Here is a 27,382-nt window from a genome sequence, read left to right as displayed (position 1 = left end):
TTTCATTTGCCTGGCTTCTTGGCATTTTTGTTCTCCATCTGACAGTTCTTACCAATTTCTTCTTCTGTTCTATCGAGGGCCCATCTTTTTTTTTTACGCCTTTCCTCTTTCGCCTTCCACCGCCACCCTCGGTCTATGTGTCAACCCCTAGCAGGTGAGCCATGGAGGTGCCATACTAATGTGGTTTAGTAGGAGCATCTCTTCGTTATTTCTTTTTTTTCCGTCCGGGTGACACCTTTATAAATGACAGCAGTGCCGGGCCCCCGTCGGTGTTCAATCACCTCTGCGGGGGCTCGCCCACCGGGGGGTTCAGCGTGTGTGTGGCACGCTGACTTGTGCAGTTATTGCCTCTGTGGGGCCTCCAAGCAGACGGGACTTTTCTTTTTTTTTATGGTGGAGCTCAGCTGCACCGGACAATAGCGTTAGGAAGGAAACCTATCTGGAGGAAAAGTGAAGACGAGGGAGAGAAATGACAGCCTCAAGCTCATCTGACCACTGCTGTCTTGTTATGAGTCTCTGATGTGTGCACCTAGAGCACACTGAGGAGTCTTTTCCTCTCTTTATCGCCTTATGCAACCTCCATCTTTGGACTGTCGCCTCACAGGCTTGTTTATGGCTACCATCACGGAGAAGGAGCACATTGCCGGAAGTGTTCTGTTTCTTGTTTGTCTTGTTCTTCTCATCGGATTTTCCCCCTTTTTGACAGGGTCATGTAGCAATGCATCAATTCGGATTGATACAAGTTTAAATGGTTAAGCAATGGTCTTATTCAATGGATCGCAATGCAAAACATCTGGTAGACAGACTGTTCTATTTAAAAGAATGGCTTTCACTCCATTGTCTGGACTGTTTCATCAAAAACGTTGGCCAGGACGTTTAAAATGCTTTCCTTTTTTTATTGCTCCCAGAGAAATTAAACTTGTTGTGTTAAATAAATCAAATAGAGCGAATGGAAGTGATGTGGAATTTATAAAATGAGCAAATATTCTATTATTGTCCAAAGGATTAATATCGTATTGTCTTGTAATTTGTGAAATACAACTCTGGTGTCCTCATGTAGTATTCAAATGGGCTCATAACTTAGTCATAATATTGCGATAAATTAAAAAACTAAACCGACAAAATTCAGTAAAATCCATTTAAATGGGGTTTTCGTAAATAACTGATGTAAAGGGTCAATCATCAGAAAGCCATTTTTTCACATTACTACCACCCACAGTATGGAAGGTGAACTGTATTACAGGACCAGCTATTCAGCTGGCTTGGACATCTTTTTCATTTTTTTCAGCCTTTCGTAGGTCTGTTTCATGGAAATAGTGTTTTAGGTACTACAGATTGACACCATATTAAGCCTAATTTACCTTTCAATATGATAAATTTCAATGCTTGCAAACAGTTCTGTTTAAGCTAATAATGATGGTAGGCTGAATCCTTAGCGGGGTGATCAGTTTCTCTTGGGAAAATATCGTTCTGTCCAGTTTGCTGACCACTGGTGTGTGTTTTCCATCAGCGGGAATAATCAGAGAGAAAGTAGTAAAATAGCTGTGGAACTTGTAATTCATCAGCCATGAATAGAGGCCATGGAATTGACTGCAGCGTCATCATTCCTGACCATAAAAGCCACTCAGCCAGTCAGTGCAGTCTGGGTTCATTCTCTTTCTCTCTCATTGCCTCAATGGGTGCTATTTTTAGCTACCCTTTGCAGCACACCTCAATTGCCATTCTAGCTGCTTGGACGCAAGGGTTTCATCACTGCTTTGGATGTTGGACATGCAAAATAATTATAGTAATGATGAATTTAACGTTTGACTTTTTTTTTCACCCAAAATTATTCAGAAACTGAAATGGTTATGCTGCTTGATGATCTGTAAAAACAACATACTTTATGGGATTTAAAAAGCTCTACTATAGATACTCATTTGAGGCTAAATAGAACACTTTTCTTTATTCCTTCCCCAGTTCTGTAGATGTTGCCAGGTTGCATGATCACGTGACAAGAATCAACTGAATTAAGTGCTGAAAAAAAGGCCAAAAAAATTCCAAACAATCCCTTCTGAATAGAACAAATGTTTCTTTTTATTTGCACGCACTTCTGCGTAGATTACATTAAATGATTGAAAAGAAAGGGCTAATTAATTATTTGCTTGCAACGTATTATTTCTTCTCCCTTGCGGTGCCTTTTTTTTTACCTCAGCGTTTTATTCAGTATTGCCTGGTCAAGTCTCCAAATGGCTGTGAAAATTACTGAAGTGCAATCCCCCGGCGTTGTAAAACCCTTTGAAAACTCCCCCCTTTGAACCACTGCTACTGTAGGATCTGACTCTCCCTATTTGCAACATGGAGCTCCATCTGCAGTAGCTTCATCATCCCAAAGGTTTCACTTGGCTATGTTTAAAGGAAATACATATACAGATTACATTAAGGGGTTATGCAATATGTAGTCAACATGAGGAAAATGATGTAAGGTTAATAGGAACTTTGGCAACTGTAGCCGGATTATTTCTGGTTTTGTAGTGGTCAGCATTAGATGTGTGTGTGGTAAAATTGAAGGGGCCTACCTAGTCTTTTTATTTGGCTTTTTTTTGTATGTGTGTTTGGTTCTGACAAAAATTGAGAAATCTTAACCAAAGCATACATTGGATAACAATAGGGATAGCCAATAGAAGTTCCATTGTATTTGAATGGTTCAGTCAAAGCACATTTCCAGTCACAGAGGCAAGGAAAAGGTGATGCTAACAATGCCTCTGGCAATGCCTCTGGCTAGAGGGTGAACACACACATGCACACCCAAACATGCACTATGAGTGTTTTGCACAGCAGCCTGCACACATGCCCCTGAATTACACAAAAGAAAGAGGCGCTGGAGTGACTTTATTTTAGTGTGAAAGTCTGTTCTAATTTCATGAAACAACCTTTCTAACAGGCCCAGTCTGCTTGCTGTATGTTTTTATTCATGTCCTTTTCGTATGTCTGCTCAGGTGGTAGGCCCCCCGCCGGCAGGTGCTTTTCAGGTGCGACCCACCAAACCAACCATGTTTCGGAAGTTCTATGAACGTGGAGAGTTCCCAATGGCACTAGAACATGATACCAAAGGCAACCGTATCGCTTGGAAGGTAGGATCATGACTTTAATCTAAAATCACAGTTTCCCATTGAAATGAATTGTATTTTATGAAAAAAATCTACCAGTAATTAGCAATCTTTGGCATGAGACCTATTCATTATCTATACAAATATCTTAAAGGACATAATGGATTAAACATTAAGGTCAGGTTGGAGGAAATTGGTTTGTAATAATGTATTTTTTTATACCATCACCAATCATAAAGAACTGAATTATATTACACTCATTACAGTTAACAGAAAACTCTTAAGATCCATATAGTGTAAGATATTTCTGACTTTCAAGAAACCTCAATTGGATTGCTCAGTGACAACTTTACCTAAAATTGACGTATTTTTACATTGCCTCTGCCCCCAAATGACCCTTTTTTGAACTGCTTCTCTTTAAAATTTTCATTTTGAGTATGAAAGCTATCGAGTTCTAATTACGATGCTGCCACTAAAACAAAAGCAAAAAGACAGCCCCCCATTGTTACCCTTTTCCAGACACAGCAGACTTGACATCTTGTTCGACACATGTTGCCACTATCAACTTTTCTTGAACACTTTGGCACATAGTCAGAGCTACTCTGTTGTCCTGTAGGAGGCAGTGTGGATTAGGCCACCTCCATCCCTGTTGTGTGTCACAGCAAACTCCCATAATCCATCAATCATGAAATCTACAGGGACTCGGCCACAAAACAAAACACACAAATGAAAGAAACCACAGTATGTAATTGTAGATTCATTTCCAAGCTCTACGTATGTACGATGTAGCGTATGTGCATCAAAGCACAAGCCTCCACAGAGCCATTAGGCTGCTGAATGGCTGGCCGTGTGTGGGATGGATGCCTTCCTCTAATCACCATCTTGCTTTAGCTCAATTCCTGCTACACTGCCAGTCGTTCCACAACTATGCCATCATAATGACGTTCAGTCATTCTATGCAACAATGCATGAATCATACAAATGGTGCCCTTTTCCACCCCTTTTCCAAAGCCTCAAAGGAAGACGGCAAGCAAACAACTGGCATGAATTATTGATGTAAAACGTTCAGATGATCAGTCCGTTTGTCAAAAGTAATGTATTTGTCTTGTGCTTTATTTTTTGATGTCGCTAAACAAATGCATTGCGGGTAAGACGAAACTGCTGTCATATTTCATTAGGTTCTTTATTGATCCCAGTCCCCCCTTTCGATACCTGAAGGATGTTTTTTTTCCTAATTTTGTTGGCCGTCCAGGTGTGTGTGGAAAACCTTTTAGGTATGGTTGGTCCCCTGTTTGCTCTTTCGTGTGCTTAGGAAAGTGGTTGCATTGTAGAGGAAGAGGGGCTTGCTTGTGTTTGCAGTGAGACACCCTCGAGGCTCTGGTTCAAGAGAGCAGCTTTGGATCAATCCCAGTTTGAGAGAACAGTCACCCTGCAAATAAAGTCTTGAGAAAAGTCATACTGGCAGGAGGGAGTATTTTTTTTTAAGGAGAGGAAAATAGTGTCGATCTTTTTTTTCTTCATAGTCAACCTCAACTAAATTATTATCGATAACCACAACACAAACGGAACATCTGCATCTCACTCATAGGGAGTATATACTAGTACTAGGTCTCACATTGTTAGTAGTATAGTTAAAGTTGGGTGTTTTCTTATCTTTGGTAGATCAATTTACTCATTTGGCAAGTATTAGGATATAATAACTTTTGCAGTATGACTTTTTGATGATCATCATTCATTAACATATTGACTGAAGGTTTCAGTATTTTATCTTGATTTTTATACAGTTTAATTTAAGGTTGGGTAATTATGTGATTGTAATTGCTGATAGCGATTTCAATGGTAAATTGTCAGTGTGTTTCCGCCAGAAAATGTGCTGGAAATGGGCGTAAGAAAAAATAGGTCAGTGTGACTCATCTTGCTGTCCTGAGTGACATTTCATTTTGTATTGAATATATGAATTTTATATAGTTAACAAATATAAAAGATGCTGGCGAGAATATGGTTGCATTCAACTTCCATTGGAACTATTCACAGGACACCGACAAATGCTGCTGACTACTTAACACCTTGAAAATTTCCTTCTTCTCTCGGAATAGGCCCCATTGCATTCTTATCACCCCCCTCTTATCTTTCTAGCATTGTTTTTTTAATCAGATGCTTGTTGTGATTAAATTCCCGCGATGCAACTGCTTCTGTTAAGCTGCCGTGTCTGATAAACTGAAAAATAATATGAGCGTTAAATGACAATGAATTTTGCTTCACAGTGCACTTTGTGTGGATTCCTTAACATGTACGAGTCTGCAAATATGCGGTGAATGCAAGCAAACTAAATGTCAAGGGCAAGTCGAAAATGGAAAGGTTGTGTTTGAAAGGCAATTTGGCTCTCAAGAGGTAAAAGCCTCCTCTGTAATGGCGCGCTCAGGTAAAAGCTTACACGTATAGAAAACATGTGCGGCAGATAGATAAGAAAGACGGTTGACGATGTATATGTGTGTGCACTTGTATATAGGCGTGCATACGTTTGGCTACTATGTTAAGGCAGGGCTCGGTAATCGACTCCGAAATCATAGTGTCAAATAGAAAAAAAAAGGGTGTCATTAAAGGGACAGGAAGAGGGCGACAACCCCATGGGCACGACGTAGACATGGCAGCTACTTGGCTAGCAGTTTTAATGGATGAGGTGAAGTCTGCGTTGCCTGCTAGGCTTTCATCTACTTTGTGCGCCACCTTCTGCTCTGGTTGTACACAACGACTGGATTTAGACTCTTGGTACACGTGAGGACTTGAGGTCAGAAAGGTCATTGCTTATGACTAGTCCACCTATTGAGCTTTATATTCAAATGAATGCTAGAAAGAACGATTCAAGGCCAAATGAACCAAGTATAGTAATTGTTTCATTGTAAAATATATATTTACATGTAAACAGGCATTTTTATGGTGTCTATACCCTGGTAACTGTCTACTGAAATAGGAAAGATCTCCATATGCAGGACCAGCTTGCAATTTTTCCTTGGTTCTGATGTTGTTCAAAAGACTTGACTCTGCCTGTTAACACACGAGAACATTTTTGTATCCCCTTTTGTTTTATAAGTGATTGTCGCTGTCCCCAACATTGGAGGTAATTCTCAGTCATTCTAGTAATCGGTAAAACCCCAAGTACTTCTGATGGATTAATATCAACAGCTCCATTCACTCATCCAGACGGGCACAGACAGATAGAGAGAAAAAAGTTACAAATATTGATGCAGTACCTGAGGCTGTGGAACAAAGCACCCAGGTTGGGAAACACCAACTTAAGTGAGCCATCTGCACCAAGACAAAGGCCATAGGCTTAAAATTATTCAAAACTTAGACATATATAAAGTGTCACCCTAACATTGTTTGCCAGGTCTGGTTGGTAATACAGATTTGAATTATATTGTGGGTCCTGATGGTTGGAGACACCCTGCCTCTAAAATAGCCTTATTGATTGCATCCCATTGATCGCTTCATCTGCTTCATCTAGTTCCTCGATCTTCATGTCGCTGCTATACTCCCGCTTGTTGTTTTGTCTACTTTATGAATCTTGATTGCCCTGCAAGGAGCCCCCTCCCCCCCACTCATAACCCATCCTCCTTCCCTTTTGCGCTTATATGTATTTTAATACATTGGCCTTTTCTCTTTTTACAGGGTTTGTAAATAAATAAAATATATATCAATGCAAATCTGATTTCCAGCATGCCACCACAGGCGACTTGGTAAAGGGGATGTGGAGATTGAGTGGTGCTGGTTTTATGTGTGTGTGTGTGTGTGTGTGTGTGTGTGTGTGTGGGGGGGTCTCAATCAATTAATCTGATCAAGCGCTTTAGGAAATGGAGAGCATAAGCGCTCCTGGGGGATGGATATCCATCTCTTCGTGATGATTGAATTACACAGAGTGAGAGTTGGAGAGATGGAGGGGTGGAAGTGGTGGTGCTGGTGGGAGGAACGCTGAGAAATGAGGTGGTTAGAGTGACAAAGGATGAGGGAGAACACCCTTGATACATGTCTGAATGATGGAAGTAGACAAAAAAAGGGGGGAAACCAAAGAGAGGTGAGGTCAACGGCGAAAAGGCTTTGGACGAAATCACCTATTTCGTTTCTTCCGAGTCCTGCCATATTTGCATTTTTATATGGCGTACCTTCCTGTTGATAACCTGTTCTCTTGACAGCTATAGTGTGTACCACAGCTCCCTTAAATCAGTCTACACTGGTGTCAATTCGCAGCTGCAGCACTTCTGCGGATAAATTTGTCATTTACGCACCACTAAATCAACTATGCGATGCGTATGTAACCATCGCAAGAGCCAACTTTTACTTTAACGTGTCTCTAAATTATGAATACAACACACTCTGTCACTAATGCTACGGGAACAATATATTCTCACTCATGTTGTAGCTTCTATAAATCTGTAATGTGACACCCAGCATAGTGGAAATAATGCAAAAGCGACACCAGACCAAAAGTTGTAGATGAGTTCCCATGTTGCGTGTGGTCGTATGACTATAATGACGTACTTGTGACACGCAAATAGTCCCAGAGAGGATGCTCTCGTCATGTGGGTTCTCTATGGTGGAAGACTCTTAGGCCCCGAGACTGGGAAAAGTTCATTGATTAGAAGTAAATGCTACCTGAAAAATGTCATCTACGCTCTTACATCTAACTACATAATATTGTAATGCATATCTCTCATAGCACCTTTTAAGTCTCATACTCTTTTTTTCTTTTTGCATTAAATGGTCCACTCTACTCATGTGGAATGCACACATACCTCCTCTCTTACTCCATTTGAATGATTTCTTATCTGCCGCAGAGCCTGAGCTTTGCCGGGGGAACCTTTTGAATAGACAGAATAAAATGGGGTTAACCATGCGTTTTCACTAGCTCCCTGGCTGAATGCTGGATGGATACTCTAGAGAGCAAAGGAAGAGTAGTTCTGTGTCATCAGGAAGGGAAAAAAAGACAAAAAACACAATAAGAGGAAAGAATATGAACAAGACCCTTGGGCTTTCGCAAAAGAGGGAGCGTAGATCCGAGTAGCGGAAAGAACCAGGCGTACTATCTTGAAAGGAGAGAGGGGAGGTGGCAGGGAGCGGGCCCTCCAACAACTCGAGCTCGGATTCGAGGTCTACTCGGGTCGTGCGGCCCCCCGGAGTGTAAGGGAATTGTCGAACGGCCACGGGGAAGACCGATGAGGTTCTGCACACTCCGTGCTGATGATGTCACTGCGGGATAGGTTGCAATGGAGGTTTCCAGCAGAGAGGACTTGTCTGGTGATCTTGAGTGGACCCCCCACTGCTATCATTCATAGCAGACGAACACCACGTGAAGCTGATGATGCTTGTTTAGCCTCTGGGCTCTGCTCTCTTGCTGTGGCATAAAACGATAGCAAGAAGAATTGATTTTTTTTCTCAAAGGGGAGAAAATGGAGGCTCGCTGAATATACTTTTATTTCTAGGGATTGATTACAATGCCGATCAATAAATAGTTGTACATTTACTAGTTCCCGAGTTAGAAAAGCAAACTCACAGAATACTTTTCCTCTTCTAAATGTTCTATGTAGATATATTTTTCTATTTATTCCTTTGCTGGGGCCTCCAACCAAGGGCATTACCTTCAACCAGCATGCCAAATATTATCATGACAGTTTGATGTGAACACAAACATGGAATACCATATCCCATTCTTCATCTTGATGCATTTTTAATGCCATCTTCTATCATAGGACTTTTTCCCATTTCTGAATAGCGATTCTATCAGGCCTTTGAGCTTAGATCTTCCCCTCTGGACTCTTCGTAAGTGTCAGCTGCCTCCCAACATGGTTACGGCCCCCGCACAGCGGACACCGCTGCGCAGATGGCGACACACTGGGGAAACGTGGTAGTTGTAACTACTCGTAGGCAGATGGGAAAGACAGTGGTTCGCTGGAGGTAAGACAGGAGAGCAAAGTGATAGATGGCCAAGGTAGAAAAGGGAAGGAGACTATGGAAGGGGGGGTTTGAAAATTAGACAGAGACAGAGGACAGACAGAGAGGGACATCGCTTGTCTGCCAAGGCCACAAATCAGCCGGCCCCCTGCCTCCTTTCTTTGCCCTCCCACAAAATAAGCCCGAGATCTATTGATTGGCACTCGTATTTGCTTGCAGGCTCCAGCTCAAAATGGAGCCTTTAATTAACTTAATGGACCGGCTGCAGCTGTGCGTGAGCCAGTGAGGGAGGAATAGAAAACGATAGATGGAGGGGAGCGCGGGTGCGCTAGCCAGCATCGCCAATAAGTGGGGTTAACTGCGGACCACTTCCACGATCAGTCAGAACCGTCGCGACAGACAAAAGGAGGGAGGTGAGGAAGAGGATTCTGATCTCCTCTGAGCTCCTTGATAGTCTCTGTCATTTCCATTGCCATTGCACCTTTTGAGCTACTTTCAAAGGTAACTACATCTTTTGAAATTTGGTCATATTTTACAACTCCTCAGGTACATTTAGTTTTTTCTTCATTATCTATTTTAACTTAGTTCCCAAAAGCCACCTTGAAGGAGAGATATTCATGCCAATAGATTTTTTTTTCCGCTCTAAATGATTAGAATGGTTTGTAAACCTGACGGGCTGCTACCCTAGAATACCAACTGCCTCTCATCCAAAGTGTGGGGGATTGGCTTCAGAGTTCCCCTAATTATATTAATGAATGAAAATGAATAATTTGTTTACTACAGACTGTAAGCGAAACACTTTTCCCAAATTAACAGTTGCTACATTTCCACCAATATTTACATTATTGTGGATAGTCTAAAACATACAAAAAAATCCAGAATTTGACAAAAGTTGTGAGCTTTTACAAATAAAGTAGTATGCTCTTACTTGACTTCTGCGACTTGATATATTTTCTAATTCCAGCTATAATACATATCACTTTTGGATAGAATGTCAGTTGACCCTCAAAAGGTCTGTACAGGTCCAATCTCCTTTTACCCGCCTTGCTTGCCCCCACGCCAGTCCCTCCTTGAAGTCGGCATTCAAATTCCTGTCCACTCATCCATCCTGTCAAAGGTGAATTGGATTGGAAATGATTCGATTCATTCTGGATGTTAATGCTGTTATCATGCTTTTGTTTGAGAAAAGACTATGGGGGGAAAAAACGTCGCCTCCCCACCCCCTCGTGCACTTACGCGTAATTCGGAATAAAGAAAAAGAAAAATCCAATTTAATCTTTCTTTTTTCTTCCTAACTCAAGCGCAGACTTGTCCCTGCAAGTCTTTTCCTTTAAATTATAGTCGAATTTCATTACCTTGAAAGCTTTTCCGCCCCCTCCCTCTGCCGCCCGCCCTGTCTCCAATACTTTGAATGGATCGGGACTAATGTCTTTCTTGTAACCTCAAGGTCAGAATATTTGGAGCCCAAAGAGCGCTCAAGGGTCCCTGTGATTAATGCACTGTACAAAGTACCGGGGAATTATGTGGTTCCTGATGGCCGCACAGAGTGATCAGATATGTGTATGCGCGTACACGTACAAATGCAGCACGCATATTCGAATAGGGTTACTCAGAGGCCGTCTGATTGCTAATGTGAGTTTCAGTGTCCGTCACTCAATTTTTACCATTTTTGTAGGGATGTTTCCGACCGGAAATCAAATCGGAATCCATCCCGATGATGTCGTTTTCGGAGGATCAAAATTAGGGTTTAAAATGCCGTTAGTGGCAGGAAAATATGATCACTTTCAATGGCAGCTAATGAAATAACAAGTAGGGAACTGATCAATAAATATAATGTAAAAAATGATATGCACACAGTGTGTTTCATGTTACGTCTATATTTATTTTGACAGTATTGAAATAAAAGGACAATCAATTCACAAACAAAATAGCTCATATTGGGTAACCAACTTTATTCCTTTTATAATTTTGTTTTGCTCATCTTTTGCTGTTGCTTAGTTAAAAGTCACCATTTTATATGATAATGTTCTGATAGCTCAATTCAAATGGGCGAAAAGAAGACATTTATATATACTTTTTTCCTTTGAATACATTTTCTTGGTATTGCTAGATTCTCCAAATCAAGCAACACAGACTCTTTGTTACATGCACACTCATAATATATATGTCATTTTGACATCCCTACTATTTTGTGTAACACATTGCTTGCTACCTTTCCTGTGGTTTTGAATACCATCCATGCAGTATTGATCTGCTTGTTTACACATTCTATATCTCTGCATTTGTTAATCGTTTACATTCATTTCCACCATTCTGATCAATATATAATTGAGCGTGAAGCATAGTCTCCTGAATGCCTCACTTAGGTACGTTAATATTTTGTTGGTTTTAATTGGGTTACAGACAAAACTTGTGTGATTAGGTCCACACTGTAGTCGAGTTGTCTCACAGCAGCAGCCGCTCGAAAAGGCAACATTTAAATGGAGTAGCCGACTCGCAGCCATTGTCTTGATTGAAGTGCCTTTTAAAAAGGCGAGTGGCTGAATTGAAAACACTGTGTGTTTGTTTTAGCCGCAGTGTTTGGAAAGAGAAAAACAAGCCTCTGCGGGAACACTATCGCTATTTATCAATGCATGCAAAACAACATTGAACGGATGGGCCATATACACATTTTTATGTTTCTGGCTTGCATCTGTAAGCAATGAGCTGCGATAAATCTTGTGTACCGCTCACATCTGTTCAACATTAGGTGAACCATTTGCATCACTCAAATAAATATGTCTGTTAAATTAGACCAAGTAATGTTAAATCTGGGATTCAATGGAGTCAAACACAAATGGGGGAAAAAGATTAAACTAAACATGTAAGGCGGGTAAACAAACTAATGTCTCAATTATTACAATTTCACAATAAATGATGAGACCAAAAGGAAATTAATGTCAAACACTGATTGGCTGGTCACCAAATCACAATGCCCCCCCCCCCCCACCCCCCTGCCTAGAACCTATAGTTAGCTGGGATAGGCTCCTGCACCCCCTGCTCCCCTTGTGAGAATAAGCAGTTCAGAAAATGAATAAATTAACACTAAACAATGACTTTTGCTATATATAATGAAGATAGACCACACTATTTCCAATATATTTTGTCATACATTTGTTTAGAAAAAAAAGAAAACAATAAATATAGTTTAATCTAAATTAAAAATATATATATATATAATTTATATATAATATTTCCAGAGATATTTTTCCCACCCAAATGACCCCATATTGTTCTTTGTGAAAAGGAAGAATGCTAGCATAGAAATGCCACAGAGACATGAAATAAATACTGACAAAATACTTCTCACGACACAAATACCCAACGGGTGGTCTGAGTGTGCAACTCCTCAGCCTTTACGTACCCTCTGAGGTCTCGGCAAATAGTGTCAGACAGGAACAGAATCCGTAGCCCAGACCAGAGGACCCGGCGGAGCAACAAATCACATTAATATTCCATATCAACTGTCACCCAGTTCACCCATGAGGGGGATTGAGATACCGTGTGAAGTAGAATATAGATCGGAGCGTGTGGTGATTAATAAACACACTTGTCAGCCCGTAAAAGCATCCAATCCTGCGGCAACTATCTTGCCTAAGACAAATCATACCATTTGTCTGGATTGACCACAGTGACAACACACAGGATCACAAGTCATCAGATGAGGGCTTGCATTTTTTAGACATACTAAGACTAAAACATCTCTCACCTTGCCAATACAGAACGGATAAAAAACAAGCATGTAAAATAGGAGTGCATGGGGGTTATTTCACAGCAGCTCAATGCCATACATATTTGATTTAATGATGGTAAACACAATTTAATGTGGAGCGAGGCATGCCGCTGCTGCGCTTCTCTAATGGTAGCTTGCAGATTTATCAGTTTATTCGCCATCCTGCCTTAATGAAGAAAGATATCCACAGCACCGAAGAGCCATTAGCATATACTGTAGCACGTATACATAGTTTCCTGTCAAGTTAGGTTGGATCAAAAAGGCTGTTGATAAAAGAGTAATGATGCTCAGTTTGGATTAGCTATAGTATACAGAGTATATAGTATATATGGTGTGTGTATATCAACCCTAAATGGGCAAACATATTATATTTTATAGATGGATTTTGAGCACTGATTTTTTTCATCTTATGTATTATACAAATATGATGCAGATTTATGACTAATAATATTTGAAATGTTGCACTCATTTAGTTTTGAGGGACTAAAAAATGAGTTTATTTTAAACATTTGCTATGAATGTTTTAGTGTTTTTTGCTGGGTGCTGTAGCCCAAACATTCTACCCCAATATTCATAAAAAAATAACTATATTATGAGTATATGATGATATATTATGCTAAAAAAAGTATTTTGTCTTTTTCCTTAACAACATTTTCATAGCACTCAAATTTAAAGTGAGTCCTGTTTTGCACAATTATGAATAGCGCATATGTAGTACAATGCACAGATTGAATGATCTTAAAATAGGAACAAAAACATTTAACCTCAGAAGTTCCTGTTTGCTTTCTTGTTTTAACTCCATTAGAGAGAAAACACATTTTTATCACAGAGAATGGCACAATTTTAGCTGAATTTTAATTCCAAAATCATACGCCCCACGGGAAATAATGTAAAGTGAATTAGAGCTTAATTTGCCCTTGTCATAAAAGTTTTAATAACAGTAGCCACTGCTTTATGTGTTTATTAAACATTTCCAACCATCACATAAGTGTAAAGGGTCTTTAATATATGTATTACAACTAAAACAAACAGATTACTACTTAAAATCTGACAACCTTAGAGAAATAATTTCTAAACTTCTTTGTGAGCTATTAATCCCTTGATTTACATTTTTGATTGGTCAGATTAATTGGTGTGCATTTAATTTTATTGGCCTCTGTTCAGAGTTAGTGTTATTGTTCATTCTTTTTATCATCTAAACAAACATTTGTGGGCATATAATACTTTTAAAAAAATAGCCCTTAAAACCAGTTTGATTTATAACTAGAAATGTAGAGACACAAAACTATTTGGAAAAACACCCATTCCAGCTTTGTTTTTGTTTTTTTAAAGGAGTCATCTTTTTTTAATCAGGATTTTGGACCTTGGACCATGTGTGACTTGCCATTGTCATTGTAGTTTGAGCTGTTTATTGAACATTGTTGAGTGTCAATAACTAATCTGTATAGTTGTTCAACCAGCACACCTCATTTTAGCTTTTGGCTTTTCCATTGATAAGGCAGAATGAATTGAGAGAGGTCTTTATGTCTGCGGTGAGGCACTAAAAAGATAAGAAAATATGAGAAAAGAATCAGAAATTAGAGTGTAGAAGTAGGAAGCTGAAGTTTTCCCCACCCTAGCTCATCTTTGCAGCCATGGAAGAAAATATATAATAAATCACAGAGTTCATCCATTCTGTAGCATTTGCTGGGCTTGCACACACACACAGATGCAAGCACCACTTGTCTCTTCTTCACCACCATATGAGGAATGCTTTGTAATTTTGTGCTCGGAGGAAGGATGACCAAAAGAAAAAGCAAGCAAGTGGCGACTCCCACTCCAATCGGCGTCCAACCTGACCCAGCAGTATTGCTAAATCGGCCTCATTACATGCCAGCTCGCGGAGATGACCTCCGACTGCAATCTGGGCATCCGTGTCAGACCGAAGCAGCTGGAATAGCTGATGTCATGCTTTTGCCTTTTCCACCCATGTTCAATCTCCAAGCCATACCACCTGGCCTTCCGCATAACATCCACTTTTTAGCAATGTTTTTTACTCCGTCCTGTTTACGCTCTTGCACTGCGATCCTTTACAATCTGTGGACCAAAAAGTCCTCCAGGAATATACAGAATTAAAAGGGTAATGGCAGTTTGCTATGATAATTACACATTTATTTTTACTCTTACAATTACTTCCATAACTTCGCCCTCATTGTTTGCATTATCTGTTCTCAAGAGTCAAAGTCTTGAAGTTAAAAATCAGTGAAAATAAAGACAGGTTTTATGAGTACACCTGTTTTGCTAAAAAATCCAAAGTATGAAAGCCTTGTCTCTTGTCGGGGGTAGAATGAGAGTACAGACTTTGATGAGCACAGGAGAGCGGTGAAATGCTTTTCTGTTACAGCTCGTCTTCTGCCGTGTAAAATCAGTATAGCAAAACATTTAACAGCTTTTCTTCTGTTCTATTTTATGACAGGAGAGGACTTAATTTTGATGGTGTGGGAGTGGTAAAAACGGATGCGCTTTTATTCTGTGAGTGCTCAGGTTGTCATCAATTGGATGTTCAAATTTAGAAAAAATAAACAACAGAAAAAAAGCCCCTTCATCTCTAATTTGAATGTTGCTTATCTACAAGTGTATACAAATAGGTTCAAGATTGGGAAACACTAAAGAGTATGTTTGTATGTCTGCCCAGCCCCATTTTGGGAATTCCCAATATATCTCTACTACTACAAATTGAGACACACACACCCTTTGAACTGTCCAATCCCATTGGTTGTTGCCATCTTACTTAGAGGGTTATTCCCTTCTCTACATTAAACGAGAAGAATAATCCATAGATCACTTCCTTATTTGCAATTAGCAACAACATGAAGAATGCTCTGTGTATCCTAGTAAGTGAGCTGCCATGTGGAAGAAAAAAAACCAAAAGAAAATAAAGAGAAAGGGGATGTGGAGTAATGCGGTAGATGAAAACACAAACGGCTTTATTAAGTAGTCCTTTACATGCATTGGTGAGTAGCGATTCAGCTTCTCTCAAGTCTTGGGTGAAGCTGTCTTAATTAGGCCCATAATGCCATGTGACTCTTGTGTGGAAGAGAATTCTGCAAGGCCGTTTATGTTGGTGGATGTGTGTGTGGGTGCCCTCTGAGGTTAAATAGAGCGTGCCGGGTTCCCAGTAAGCCAGTGTTAGTTGGCGCTCTGACACATTGTGATCTACAGTGCGGCGCATCACTTTCTCATCTGGACCGTCAGGGAAATGGCCTCAACCCCAGCCCCCTCCTTGAACCTTGGCCTCGGCCAAAGCAATGTGCATATAGCGTGGAAAATGTATGTGTCAGAGTCCAAAGGCAGAGGCCCTTTCTTGGCCACTGTACTGTATGAGACTACTCAGGTTAAATGAATAGAATAGACAACATCCGATATTGTACAATTGCCTTGATGCATTCAGAATTTTTTTAAAAATGGTGAATGTATATTGCGTTGTCCCTGGACAAAAATCACAATTCCAAGAGCTATCAACTCTGTATCATTACCATTGCCCCTGTGTACCCACCAGTAATTCTAATATGACGTTCCATTAGCAATACACAGCTAGAGTAGTGCTCCCTCAGGAATATTTGTGAGTGTTAATAGAACTGGGCTTTACATTGGGATATTCATACATATTCTGAATTCCCACCCTAATCTACTATTCTGATTGTTTGTCAGATGAATGAATCCTTCATTATTTTCCCTCTAGTCTTTCATTATCCTGTTTTTGTGTGTGGGTTTGTGTGTGTTAACCCCATATAGCCTTAGATGCTGCTCTTCACTATTAAATACAGTAATCCCTCAAATACCGTGGATAATGTAGAACAGACATTTACATTTTATTTCTATACTTGTACTTCCATGGAGGCTGAAGTCTAGCAATGCAACAGAAGTATAAAACAGTGAGAATAAGCAGCATGACACATTTGCACCCATTCATTCAGGGAATTAGAAAGACTGACTTGAACTATTTTTCGTTATTGCTCACCATATATTTAATTTGCTTAAGAATTTTGCAATCTGCTAACGCTGTTCCTGTGAAAACTGATTTGTATTAGCTGATTTTTTTCCTGTGTTTTTATCAAGGTCACCTTGCACTTATCTTTTACTGTGACTGAGAAAGTGACAAATGTACATTAGCGGCTTTTATGATTGTTTTGCCGTCCTTGTGTTTCTTACAGCTGTGTTATTGCAATGCGAACACACCTCCCGAATCAGAGCTCTGTCACCTTTTCTATTCAATTGTGGCAAAAGAAGTAAAACCATTTATTAGTCTTCATGGGTCACTGAGTGAAAGATGACATGCAGGTCTCATTCTGTTGAAAGTGAAAAAGTACATAAGGCTATACCTTCATCTCACATCTCATTCCTCTGCCTCCATCATTTGAAAGAAATAGCTATCATTTAGACAGTCTCTTATAATGGCTCTATGTGATAGTTTATTTATGACACAATTCATTTTAATCCATCAGTCGACTTGGAAATGGCCCTGTCAAATAGAGGCACATTGTTGTTGATCTTGATACTCTGAGGATTATAATGATAGTATAAAGTTTCCAAGCAAAGGTCAGGAATGAATGTTATCTGGATTTAATTGAAATCTGGCCAGTAAACTTTGAGCTAAGGTGGGAAAATGTCGGAGAATGTCGCATCTCCCCTATCAAGACTTGAGGCGAGATCATAGAGCTGTCATTTATCTTCCATGGTGAGTTTTCTAATACCCGTAATAGCTGTGGTGATAATTTAAAACGGAAATGACATAAGGTGGTCCTTGACACCACACCCCTTTAAAAAAAAAAAACATTATAATGCAACCCATCTTGCCTATAAAACCTTGGTTCTGTAGCGCTAGAATATTAAGTCTTTCGAAGCCGGACTTTTTGCTTTTATTGCGGTGTCATTTACCACTTAGCCACTTGAATTATGCAGCAATGTCCTCACCGCGTTGGGTCCCCCCATCATCTGATGGCTCCCCACTTTAACAAGATAACCAATTAAGGCTGAAAGCTGATTAGAATGAGGCACCATCTTACCCTTGACCTGATCATGCGCCCTCATACGCGAATGTGTTTCCGTTCCTATCGAGATGGTGGCAGTCCCCCCTTTTGCGAAATGAGCGTCCGCGGTAATTGGAGCGACGGGAGGTGATTTGTTTCTGTCCTTTCGCTCAGTGGAAGCAGATTTGCTAGTGGGCAGCCCGTGGAGCGATGCCATCCTGTCATTTGTCAGACAGGGTGCAATTTCCCGGTCATCTGTTTCCATCCATTTCTCAAGGTGACGAAAAGATGTTGAATGATGGACACTTTAATGTGGCTTCTCATACTGTTCAAGCTTACTCTTTTTTTTTTGGCTTGATAAGCTGTGCACTTCCACTCCTCCAAAATCTTCTGCCAAGGTTAGTTTATAGGTTTAGCAACAGGTAAGATAAAGTTTGGTTGCACTGGGGAATTTAAGAAATTACATAGAAGCACTGAAACCTTGCAAAAGTCAGTTTTTCTTCACAACTTAGTAACATGTCTTCATGAAGAAATCTTGTTGAGACTATCCTAGTTTAAGGTACTATAAATTGCAATTATCGGGGTATCAAAAGTCTTTTGAGTGACATGCCCCAAACATGGCAGTATGTCACATTTTCGAAAACTAGCAGTCGTCCTGTCATATTACAGTCATTCAAGATACATTGGATTAAGATTGGGCAAAATAATATTTTGATGATTATTATTAATAACCAATAATTTTTTGTGAACAAGAGTCTTTGACTTTTACAAAAGTCCTTCAGGTAAAAGAGCAGTCTTTTCCCTCTGTTAGCAACACTTTGAACTTGGTGTCAGGATAAACTTGTTGGTGTTAAAATTCTTTCTGGTGCCAGCGGTTTGTGTTGCCAACAAATTTGGGATCTGTGAACACCTCAGCTATGTTGCCGTACTATGCCATGGCGTGTTTTGTGATCTCTAGTGAATATGTCAAAGTGCTAATTCACTACCATCCAGTTGAGTCCGCTTATCCTGTTTGAAGTCAGGACCGCTACCCTGCCAATTATGTGTGAAAGGTGTTCACACCCTGGGTCGGTCGCCATTTAATCGCAGAGCATATTTTGGCTGAACAAGACCCCTATCAACTTAAGGTAGAATATAGATTTCGGCAAGGTTTTGTTGCTTTTGACCGTAAAACCCTTAAATTAGTTGCTGAATCAGGGAAGAGAGTTTAAGCAAGCAATCTCAAACTGTCAACCCTGTGGAAAATACCACAGCTGAGTGCCCCTCACCTTCAAGTGCTATTTACCAGTGACTCTAAAGCTTTGCTGGTCTACAGAAACGAATGAAAGGTGATCTTTGGCCTATTCCTACTGATTACAATAGGATCCACCTCCACCACTGTTAAAAAAAGAACAACAACAAAGCAGTTCCGAAGTTGATTGAAGCTAATTTGGCTCCTCGCTGTGTCCCTGCACTTTGTGTGTCAGCGGCCTACCTCATTGAGGCCTGTAGTTGAAGCCAGCTTCTGAATGGAAAGTCGCTCGCTGGCAGAGCTATAATGATGCACTGTTTCCGACCCCCCAAGACGAGACTGATCAATAATCCAGCGCAATGGAGTGACACATCGATTACGCCAATGACAGGGCATTTACAAGTTTAATCTGTATAATGAGTCTAACCTTTTTCTTTCAACCACCTGCTTTCTGCCTTCCTTTGGGGTGTCCCAAAGGTGGCAGGAGGGATGGGTGAGGGAAGGTTAGGGGTTCAAATGAATGTGCAGTTGTAAAAACAGGAAGTGGAGAACGTGTGTGTGTGTATTGGCAAGCTGGGAGTCTGTTTTTGTATCCAGCTCAGAAATGCTACAGGTCTTGAATGTGTCTCAGATGCAAGCAAGGTGATGCTTTGCATTCTAGTGTAGATAAATACTGTCTTGTGAATTGTTTGTTGTTGTATTTTAAGTGGTAATGTCTTTATTTATCGCCTGTTTGCTTAATTTTTTTTGTCAGCCACTAATTATTCAATCGGGCTTTTTGTAGTTGCCTCCCAAATGACGTTTTTAGTGTGTATCATGTTGTGTCTATTACACATTATAATAGGGAAAATACTCCTTTTTTTCTTTTTTTTTTAAACTGCGTGTTGGGGGCCTCTCACAAAAAAATAGCAGAAAAACAATCTCCTCTACTGCTATTCATTTGTTTGCACTGGGCTCATGTCGCTGTAGATAAAAATTAATTACATTATTATCAATAGCTGAAGTGAATTAACAAATTGACTTTAAATGAAATGGAATGCAGTTATTTCCCTAGATACTTATTCTTGTTATCTCTTGTCGTTGTCTTTTAATTTATATATTTTTTCCCCTGCTGTGCGACATGACTCAACTGCCAATTAACACCACTGACATGAATGCCAATTAACCAGACTGTTGGCATTAATATGCGTCTTAAGTAAATCATGTTTCCCTCTGAAAATGGAAAATCTTCATTACTTAAAGACTGAAAGCATTTAGCACAAAAATGTCTCTGAATATTAATTGGTTGATCCATTCAAATGAACAGTTGACTATGTAGTCCTCTATCTAGTAGCAGCTAACAAAGTACACAAAGTAAAAACCATTGAAAATGAACAGATGGCTTATACTTGAAGTCCTTGAAAATATCTATTTATTCTATGTATCTAATTATTATTTTCTCAGTATACAAGGTCTTCTGATATCTGCATTTACAATAAACAAGGGCAGCTTTATCATTGTGAACACCCAATTGGTAAACGTTTGTCATTGAAGAATTATACTGCATTACGGATACGTTACTCGCTGATCACAAAATTGCTATTGAAACCTATGCGTCAATTTCAAAACGATAAATTTGATTCCATTTGCAATTATTTCCCTCTATTGTCATTTCACTTATCCATTTTATTCCAATTCATTATCTTCCAATCTATCTGTCGGAACTCTGTGCTGTATGAAAACAATTTCCAATCTTAGGTTATTAGCATTAACTGACCTTGCCCGTGCCACTCTTCCATCTTCTGTGTATAATTAACACACAGTTTAAGGCACGGTTGCAGATCAAATCAACCTAAACAAATGCCACGTCAGGTTGCGGAGAAAAAAAACCTGATACATTATGCGATAAATTCTTCTTCTCTTGTGCAAATGCGGCGAAGGGTGTCCCCCGGGGACACAAAGTGTTCTGCGAACGTGTTGTCAAGTGAATATTACTGCGGCGTTATGATAGGTGTCTTTGCTGTCAGCTGCAACCCCAAGGGTAGCAGCCTCCACAGTAGCAGCAGCACTATACTACACCATACAATACTCCCTAGGATGCTCTGTACTTTGCCGCAACACAGTAACAAAAAAAATAAATAAATAAGACATGAAAAATGGACATCTGTAGTAGTTCTGCTAGCAAGGCTTTTAAGTGCCTGGGGCCGGTCAAACCATTTGCACTCCACTGTGACCTCAAATCATAACCATTCACTTCTCTAGTATTGTAGCATATTTACATTGGATTTACTAGTGCTGTAGCAGTATTATATTACTGTTTTAAATTCTAATGATGCCTTTCAGGGGTTTTATGGTGCTGAAGCTTGTGCCCCGTTAGATTGTTTTCTGAAACGTTAACACTTGAGTTGCCATTGACGGCAATAGAAGGACTAGAGCTTTGTAGAAAATTATTTTATTAATTTCCTAAGATCTGTTTTGCTGTTGAATTTGAGTTTTTGGTGAAGAAAAAATTGCCTTAGAGGAACAAACAGCTGAATTGACCATGCAATCATTGCACGATAATCAAGCATGCAGTAGATAAATTAACCTCAATAATTATTTTAACCTGCCCACATTCACTGACACACACAACAACAACAAAATAGTGCAATCCAACACTTTCAATCGTGCCAAACTTGACTATCAAGGCATTCAAGCCAAATCTACTACAAGGTCTCCAATGGTGGAAAAAAAAATCCAACATTCCCTATCAAAATGCTCTTTTGTGGGCTTTTTCTTGTTCCTCACCGAGCTATGCTGCACACATGCTGTAGAGCTGCAAAAAGTTGACACTTGGAAACTGAGTTAAATGCTACTTTGCTTGTCCTCCTCCCTCCTCCTCCTCTTCATCTCTTTGCCTCCCAAGGACAGGGAGAGCCACTGTACAATGGGACACCATTTATCACAGCAAGAACAATTACTGCCAGACGTTCCTTTCTTCCTCCCATCTTACCTCTCTTTATCTCCTTCCTGCTGCCCATCCTCTCTCCCTCCTATCCTCCCACCCCCCGCCTTTTACATGGTGCCCCATGAGAGCTCCATTGCAGTTTGTCGTGCCATTAGCCCCGCTGCATACCACATGGAGGCAAGGTGCAGCTCAGTATGATATCTGGCAGACTTTTTTGTCCCCCATTTCTAACAATACCTCGTCCCTCTTCTAAAGGGGAAAAAAAACACACAAAATGCTTTGCATACTGTAGCCCAAGCTTTATAGAAGCTTTTTAGCATGGTGCAGGCAAAATTGGGAAAGGAAGAGTCGCTTGTTCCTTCTCTTGTTTGATCGCATGTGAAAGCTGAGCGTCAGTAAAACACAGCACAGTGAGGCAGGTAGGGACAAATGCCGATTTAAATGAGATATGCTGCGTTTGTGCATTGAACGTCCAGCTTTGGCCTTGAAAAATACATTTCTTGATTAAATTGACCTGGTATGTAAAGTAGCCAAAGTCTACTTCTCGCTCACTTTCAGGTCAAATTGGTGATGGAAACAATGAAAATGATATTCAGTGTGCTAATTTTTTTTCATCCATCTCCCAGGTTTAACATACAATTGAGAGTTAGAGGAAAGTTCAATTTCTATGGGAGCAATGTTACCTAAAATGTTATGCATGTTTTGGATTTAAAAAAAAGAGTAAAGTTACCTATCATTCACTTAGGAAAGAGAAAATCATTTAGGCTTAGCTCCCTTAAAAGCTGTTGCCATATAGAAATATATATAATCATATTGAAATACTCATAATAATTCCTCCATCCCGAGATATAGAAAACTAACCAACCACTACCATTTATACAAACATGCATAAAAACAAATAGAATACATATAACCTCAAATCAATTCCATTAACATGGAGTTTTACCTGCAGTAGAGTTAGAGTTTTAGTTTAGTTTTAGTTTAGGAGAGAAAAATAAGAACACAATGTTGATGACAATTTATCGTGTCCTGAATTGTTAGCCATTCTAGACTGTATATCGGAAGAGAAGTCGGTACTGTAGTAATTATTGTGTTAGCAAACTAGTTCACCGCGTTCCGTGACCTTGAATCATCACTTGAGGACTGTGAAACCGTGAAATCTCTGCACAATACGCCAGAAAAAAAGTTACTTTAACAAGACAGTTTAACCTCAAAGTATGTTTTTTATGCACCAAACATTTACCTTACTTTCCATTTCAGAGAGCGAATCCACAAATAGACAGCCAGCCCAAACGGACACACTAAGAAAATCCATAATGCCCTTCAATATCACTCTGAGTGCTACCGCAATGATTTAAAGCCACTAAATACATACTCGGCATAATCAAGTTTGCATATTCCTAATGTGCTCTCTCTCTTTCGCTCTTCGGAATGGGCCGGCTTTCAAGTGTAAATTTAGCCCACAAACTTAAATCATTCGGTTTGACTTGAAGCGTATCATGGACAACAATAAATCAGGAGGTTGCAGCATCCATTAGCAAATTGGCTCTGCGGTATGGATGGAAGAATAAAAGAAGAAGTGCGGCACTACTCTTTTATAATCAAGGGTAGCAGTTTCACGGCAACAGTGGGGAGACATTGCGCTCCTCCTAAAATCTCGTAAAGCTCTGGACACACACACATACAATGAAGCCGAGTGCTGGGAATTGGCGGCGCTCAACTCTAAGTGATGTGTTCCACAATCAGTTTTTACAGTGGCGGGGGGTGGGGGCCACACCATAGCCCCCTCTCCGTCACACATCATGCAGTAGGCGTCCTTCACAGATTGTACAATGACTGTGCTCTTCAGCTCATCCTCATTCTGTCACACGCACACAAGCATTAGAGTCGAGACGTGCCTTTTGATTTCCTTCCGAGAACAGTCTTTGTATTTGCTTGAAGTGTTGGCTGTTGTGTGACCAGCCCTTTTCAGACGGGATCAGCAGACCCGACTTTTTTTTTTTTAAGAGGACAAAAGGAACACCTTTAGGATAAGCTGAAAGGGGGGTAGGGGGGGAATTAGTTGCATTCAAGTAGCACTACCTTCTCATTCCCCTTGGCCCGGGCCATAGACTCAAAGTGGAAGTGAGTGTACGTGTGTGTGTGTGTTTGAGATTAGCAAATTCACCTCTTCTATTTTGGTATCTTACAATAGCTGAAATTTGAATAATGAGCCCGGAGGCCTTGCCTCAGAGCTCTTTACCCGACGTTCTACTCTATGATGCAATCAGACGCTAAATGTCGACACTTTGTTGACACAGTTTTTTGGGAAAAAGTGAACTTTTTGAAACGAGATCAGCTTTTCCTGCCTGAGAACTTTAAGTTTCAAAAAGTAGATGCTGCACACTTCTTTATGGGAGAGTGAAAGCATGTTTTCAAAGAAAAAACAGAATTGTGGTCCGCAATAACACTTGTTTGGTGTTTTGGTTGAAAATGCAATTGATTTGAGACCTCAAATAAAATAAACGAAAGTACGAGTAAAGGAGGCCTTGCTTTAAATCTTTTGTTCAAAGCCATCAGAGTATAGATGCGTATTTTGACGAAATAAGTGTGAGTAGGAAAAAACATGCAATATTGGAAATTATACTCTGTTTTCTGTACTGGGTCACGCTTGCATTGCAAATAGATTGGAGGCTTCTACGCTGCGCATGATCAAAGTTAGCAGATCAAAAGACTCGACTGGCAGACGAGGAGCGAGTAGCCTGTCCTCGGGCGCCGGGAAAATGCAGTTCCAGCCTGGCAATCGCTTCATCGCCATGTCGGGAAAAATTCCCTACAGTTCACTGGGAGGGTTGACTAACAATATTTGTTGGGAGCGACCAGGGGGGCACTCTTTAATTTTCCTGTTTCTGAACAAAGTAGGATTACAATAAATTTCACATGGGGCCATTTGGCACATGGAAATTCATACTTAAATAGACAAGTTCTTCCAGTAACATCTATAGAGCGTGTGTACTTGAATAGGAGTAAAAAAAAATCAGTTTAATCAATAATGGAAAATAATTGCAGCTATAATTTTGACATGACATTCTTAAACATGAGCACCAAAGTAGTTTTCCATTAAATACTAAATGATTAAACCATTGCTAAGGAAAAACTGAGTTTTTATTCTCTGATGCTGGTACTAAGAGAGCTGCAGTAAGTCAAAACTTAAACTCTACTGTGGTAATAAGCCATTTTCATTTCAAGTGCACCTTCTTCTATCTCTGTCCGTCTTCAAAGTCAAAGACGAAACAGTCTTGGCACCCCATCCTTGTATCTTGACCCTATATCCATTTGCAGGTAGCTTCATCCAAAGCGCAGGCACATTAGTGTACCGTCCGCCAGCCAATTACGAAGCACTTGAAGCGACAGACCCTTCAAGTTTGCTGTCATTTTGACCTTTTTAATTGTCCTCCTCCAGCCATGGCAAGGGCAATGTGGAGTGCTTTTGAATGGATCAGTCAAGTGTGAGGAAAGGAAGTAGTCACCATCAAAAAAGAAAAAAAAGGAAGGGGAAAACGTGGGGTCGCTATTCATGTCTTCCAAGTTTAAAGGGAATTTGACCGCCCTGCAATTACGTAGTGAATTGCTGGACACCAGCTAATTACATGCAATGCCATAAATCCTTACAGATGTTCCCGCCCCATATGTCTTTGTTAAATAACACTGCTTTCAGTGCACACGTGCAACCTTGTACTGCGTGATTATACCACTGCTGTTTTTGCTCAAAGGCCTTTTTTCTTTCTTTCTTTCTTTCTTTGTTTCTTTCTGTCTTTCTTTTTTTCTGTCTTTCTTTTTTACACCTTTGTCCAGATTGTAATTGCACCTCATACAGTCGAACTGTAATGACTATAAAAGCATTCAATTCAATTCTATTTTGAGTAAAAATACTCTATATCCACAGTATTATTCTAATATTGTAATTCTTTATATCAAGACATCACAGACAAAAACTAAAGGTAGATTTGGAAAGAAAATGATACATTGTAGGCAATAATATTTCTGATAAAATAGCAACATGCTCAGATTCAGTCCAAATTTCGTTTGTTTTGTTTTATTTTGCAATTGTAAGAGCATCGTGTAAGAATAAACTGATCCATAATGAGCAAGTTTAGCTCCATTTAGTTTCCAATTGAAGAGTTAAAATAGAATATGTACCCTATTTTGACAAAATTAAATACACTGCACTATTTTTAAAAATACTCCACATTGATGTCTTCATTTCAATACTGTAGAATAAGCAGATATTATGTGTTTGGTGGGTTTTATTATTCCCAGCATTAGTTGAGTGTAAGATACTAGCAAGTATTAAGTCAAAATAATTTGGAATTTTAACAAAGGAAGAAACTGTTGATTGACAGACAGCTAAAAAAAATTGCATTGTGCATCAGCATGCATGTACCGTCACTCAGGAAGATAATCAGATGCACAATCAAATTGCACCTTTTGGTATTGCAGTCTTGGGGTTTTTTTAGTTGTTTTTTTTACACACAGGGACAAAAGAGAATGATTTAATTAAAACTAGACTGGAGGCATATGGAAAATACAGAAATAAATCCCAAACACAAAGAATAAGAGATAATACGTGACAATGCAAAGTGAGTGAGTTAATGTGGTACCTTTTTGCCATTTGAGTGGAGCGACTGGGACTAGTCAGAAAAACCAGTTGCCAGGCCAATCTGATGGTCTCTTCTAGTTTTCTATTGCCACCCCCTCCATCTAATGATCAGGGCCTCCCTGCAATCCCCCTCGGCGTCGCCATATTCTGGCAAGAGAGCTAATTAAAACCAAGCAAAATTAGCAAAAGCTTCTCAACTGAGGCTGCCTATTTGACTCCTTTGCCCATGGCTTTTTTTTTTTTGTATGCCACGCACACGTGGGGGGAACATGTGTTTACCTTAAGGGGCTTTATGGCAATTACTCCGGTGTGCTGTCTGCATGTTTTGTTTTGCATTTATTTCTTTTTTAATTGCTCTTTAGTGCACGATAATTCTATTTGTTTTAGAAAAGGTCAGGTAGTGGATTGGAGCAGACCAGCAAGTCAGAGTGTTGATTGATTGATTAGCCTCTCTGGTACTGAATTCTGGGGGTCAAGCTTCTTTTTGTTCTGTGTTGTGTTGTATGTCGTAGTGATAGAAAAACCGGTTACAAATGTTCTCTTAATCGTCTAGTTTTAAAAATTCTGCGACCAACTTTGGTCTTGTCCAGAGGTCTTGGATGGTTAGATTTGTGGGGTCATTTGTGCACGAAAAAAGATGTTCAGTATTGTGGGGGGAAAAGTTGCATTTTGGGCAGGCATCTTGTATTCCTCAAGTCAGAGTGTTCAACCTGCTTGGTGAAAATGGAGATATCTTTTAAAAGGGGTAGTTGCTATTTAGGTTCAGGACC

The 27,382-nt window shown here is 39.9% G+C and overlaps 1 protein-coding gene across 4 annotated transcripts in view; it reads left to right on the top strand.

Annotated features, from left to right (window-relative positions):
- pacrg (PARK2 co-regulated) overlaps positions 1-27,382 on the top strand; it is a 142,858-nt gene that overhangs the window by 59,938 nt on the left and 55,538 nt on the right. For all 4 annotated transcript variants that reach the window (XM_077731102.1, XM_077731101.1, XM_077731103.1 and 1 more), the window contains one exon: positions 2,979-3,113. In XM_077731102.1, coding sequence (XP_077587228.1) covers positions 3,033-3,113 — 81 coding nt within the window. In that variant the 5' untranslated portion in view covers positions 2,979-3,032. The remainder of the gene's footprint in view (positions 1-2,978; positions 3,114-27,382) is intronic.

The sequence above is a fragment of the Stigmatopora nigra genome, chromosome 13 (genome assembly GCF_051989575.1).
Source record: "Stigmatopora nigra isolate UIUO_SnigA chromosome 13, RoL_Snig_1.1, whole genome shotgun sequence".
In the NCBI taxonomy this organism is placed as follows: Eukaryota; Metazoa; Chordata; class Actinopteri; order Syngnathiformes; family Syngnathidae; genus Stigmatopora; species Stigmatopora nigra.
Note: the sequence above shows the minus strand (reverse complement) of the source record. Positions and strands in the feature narration are given on the sequence as shown.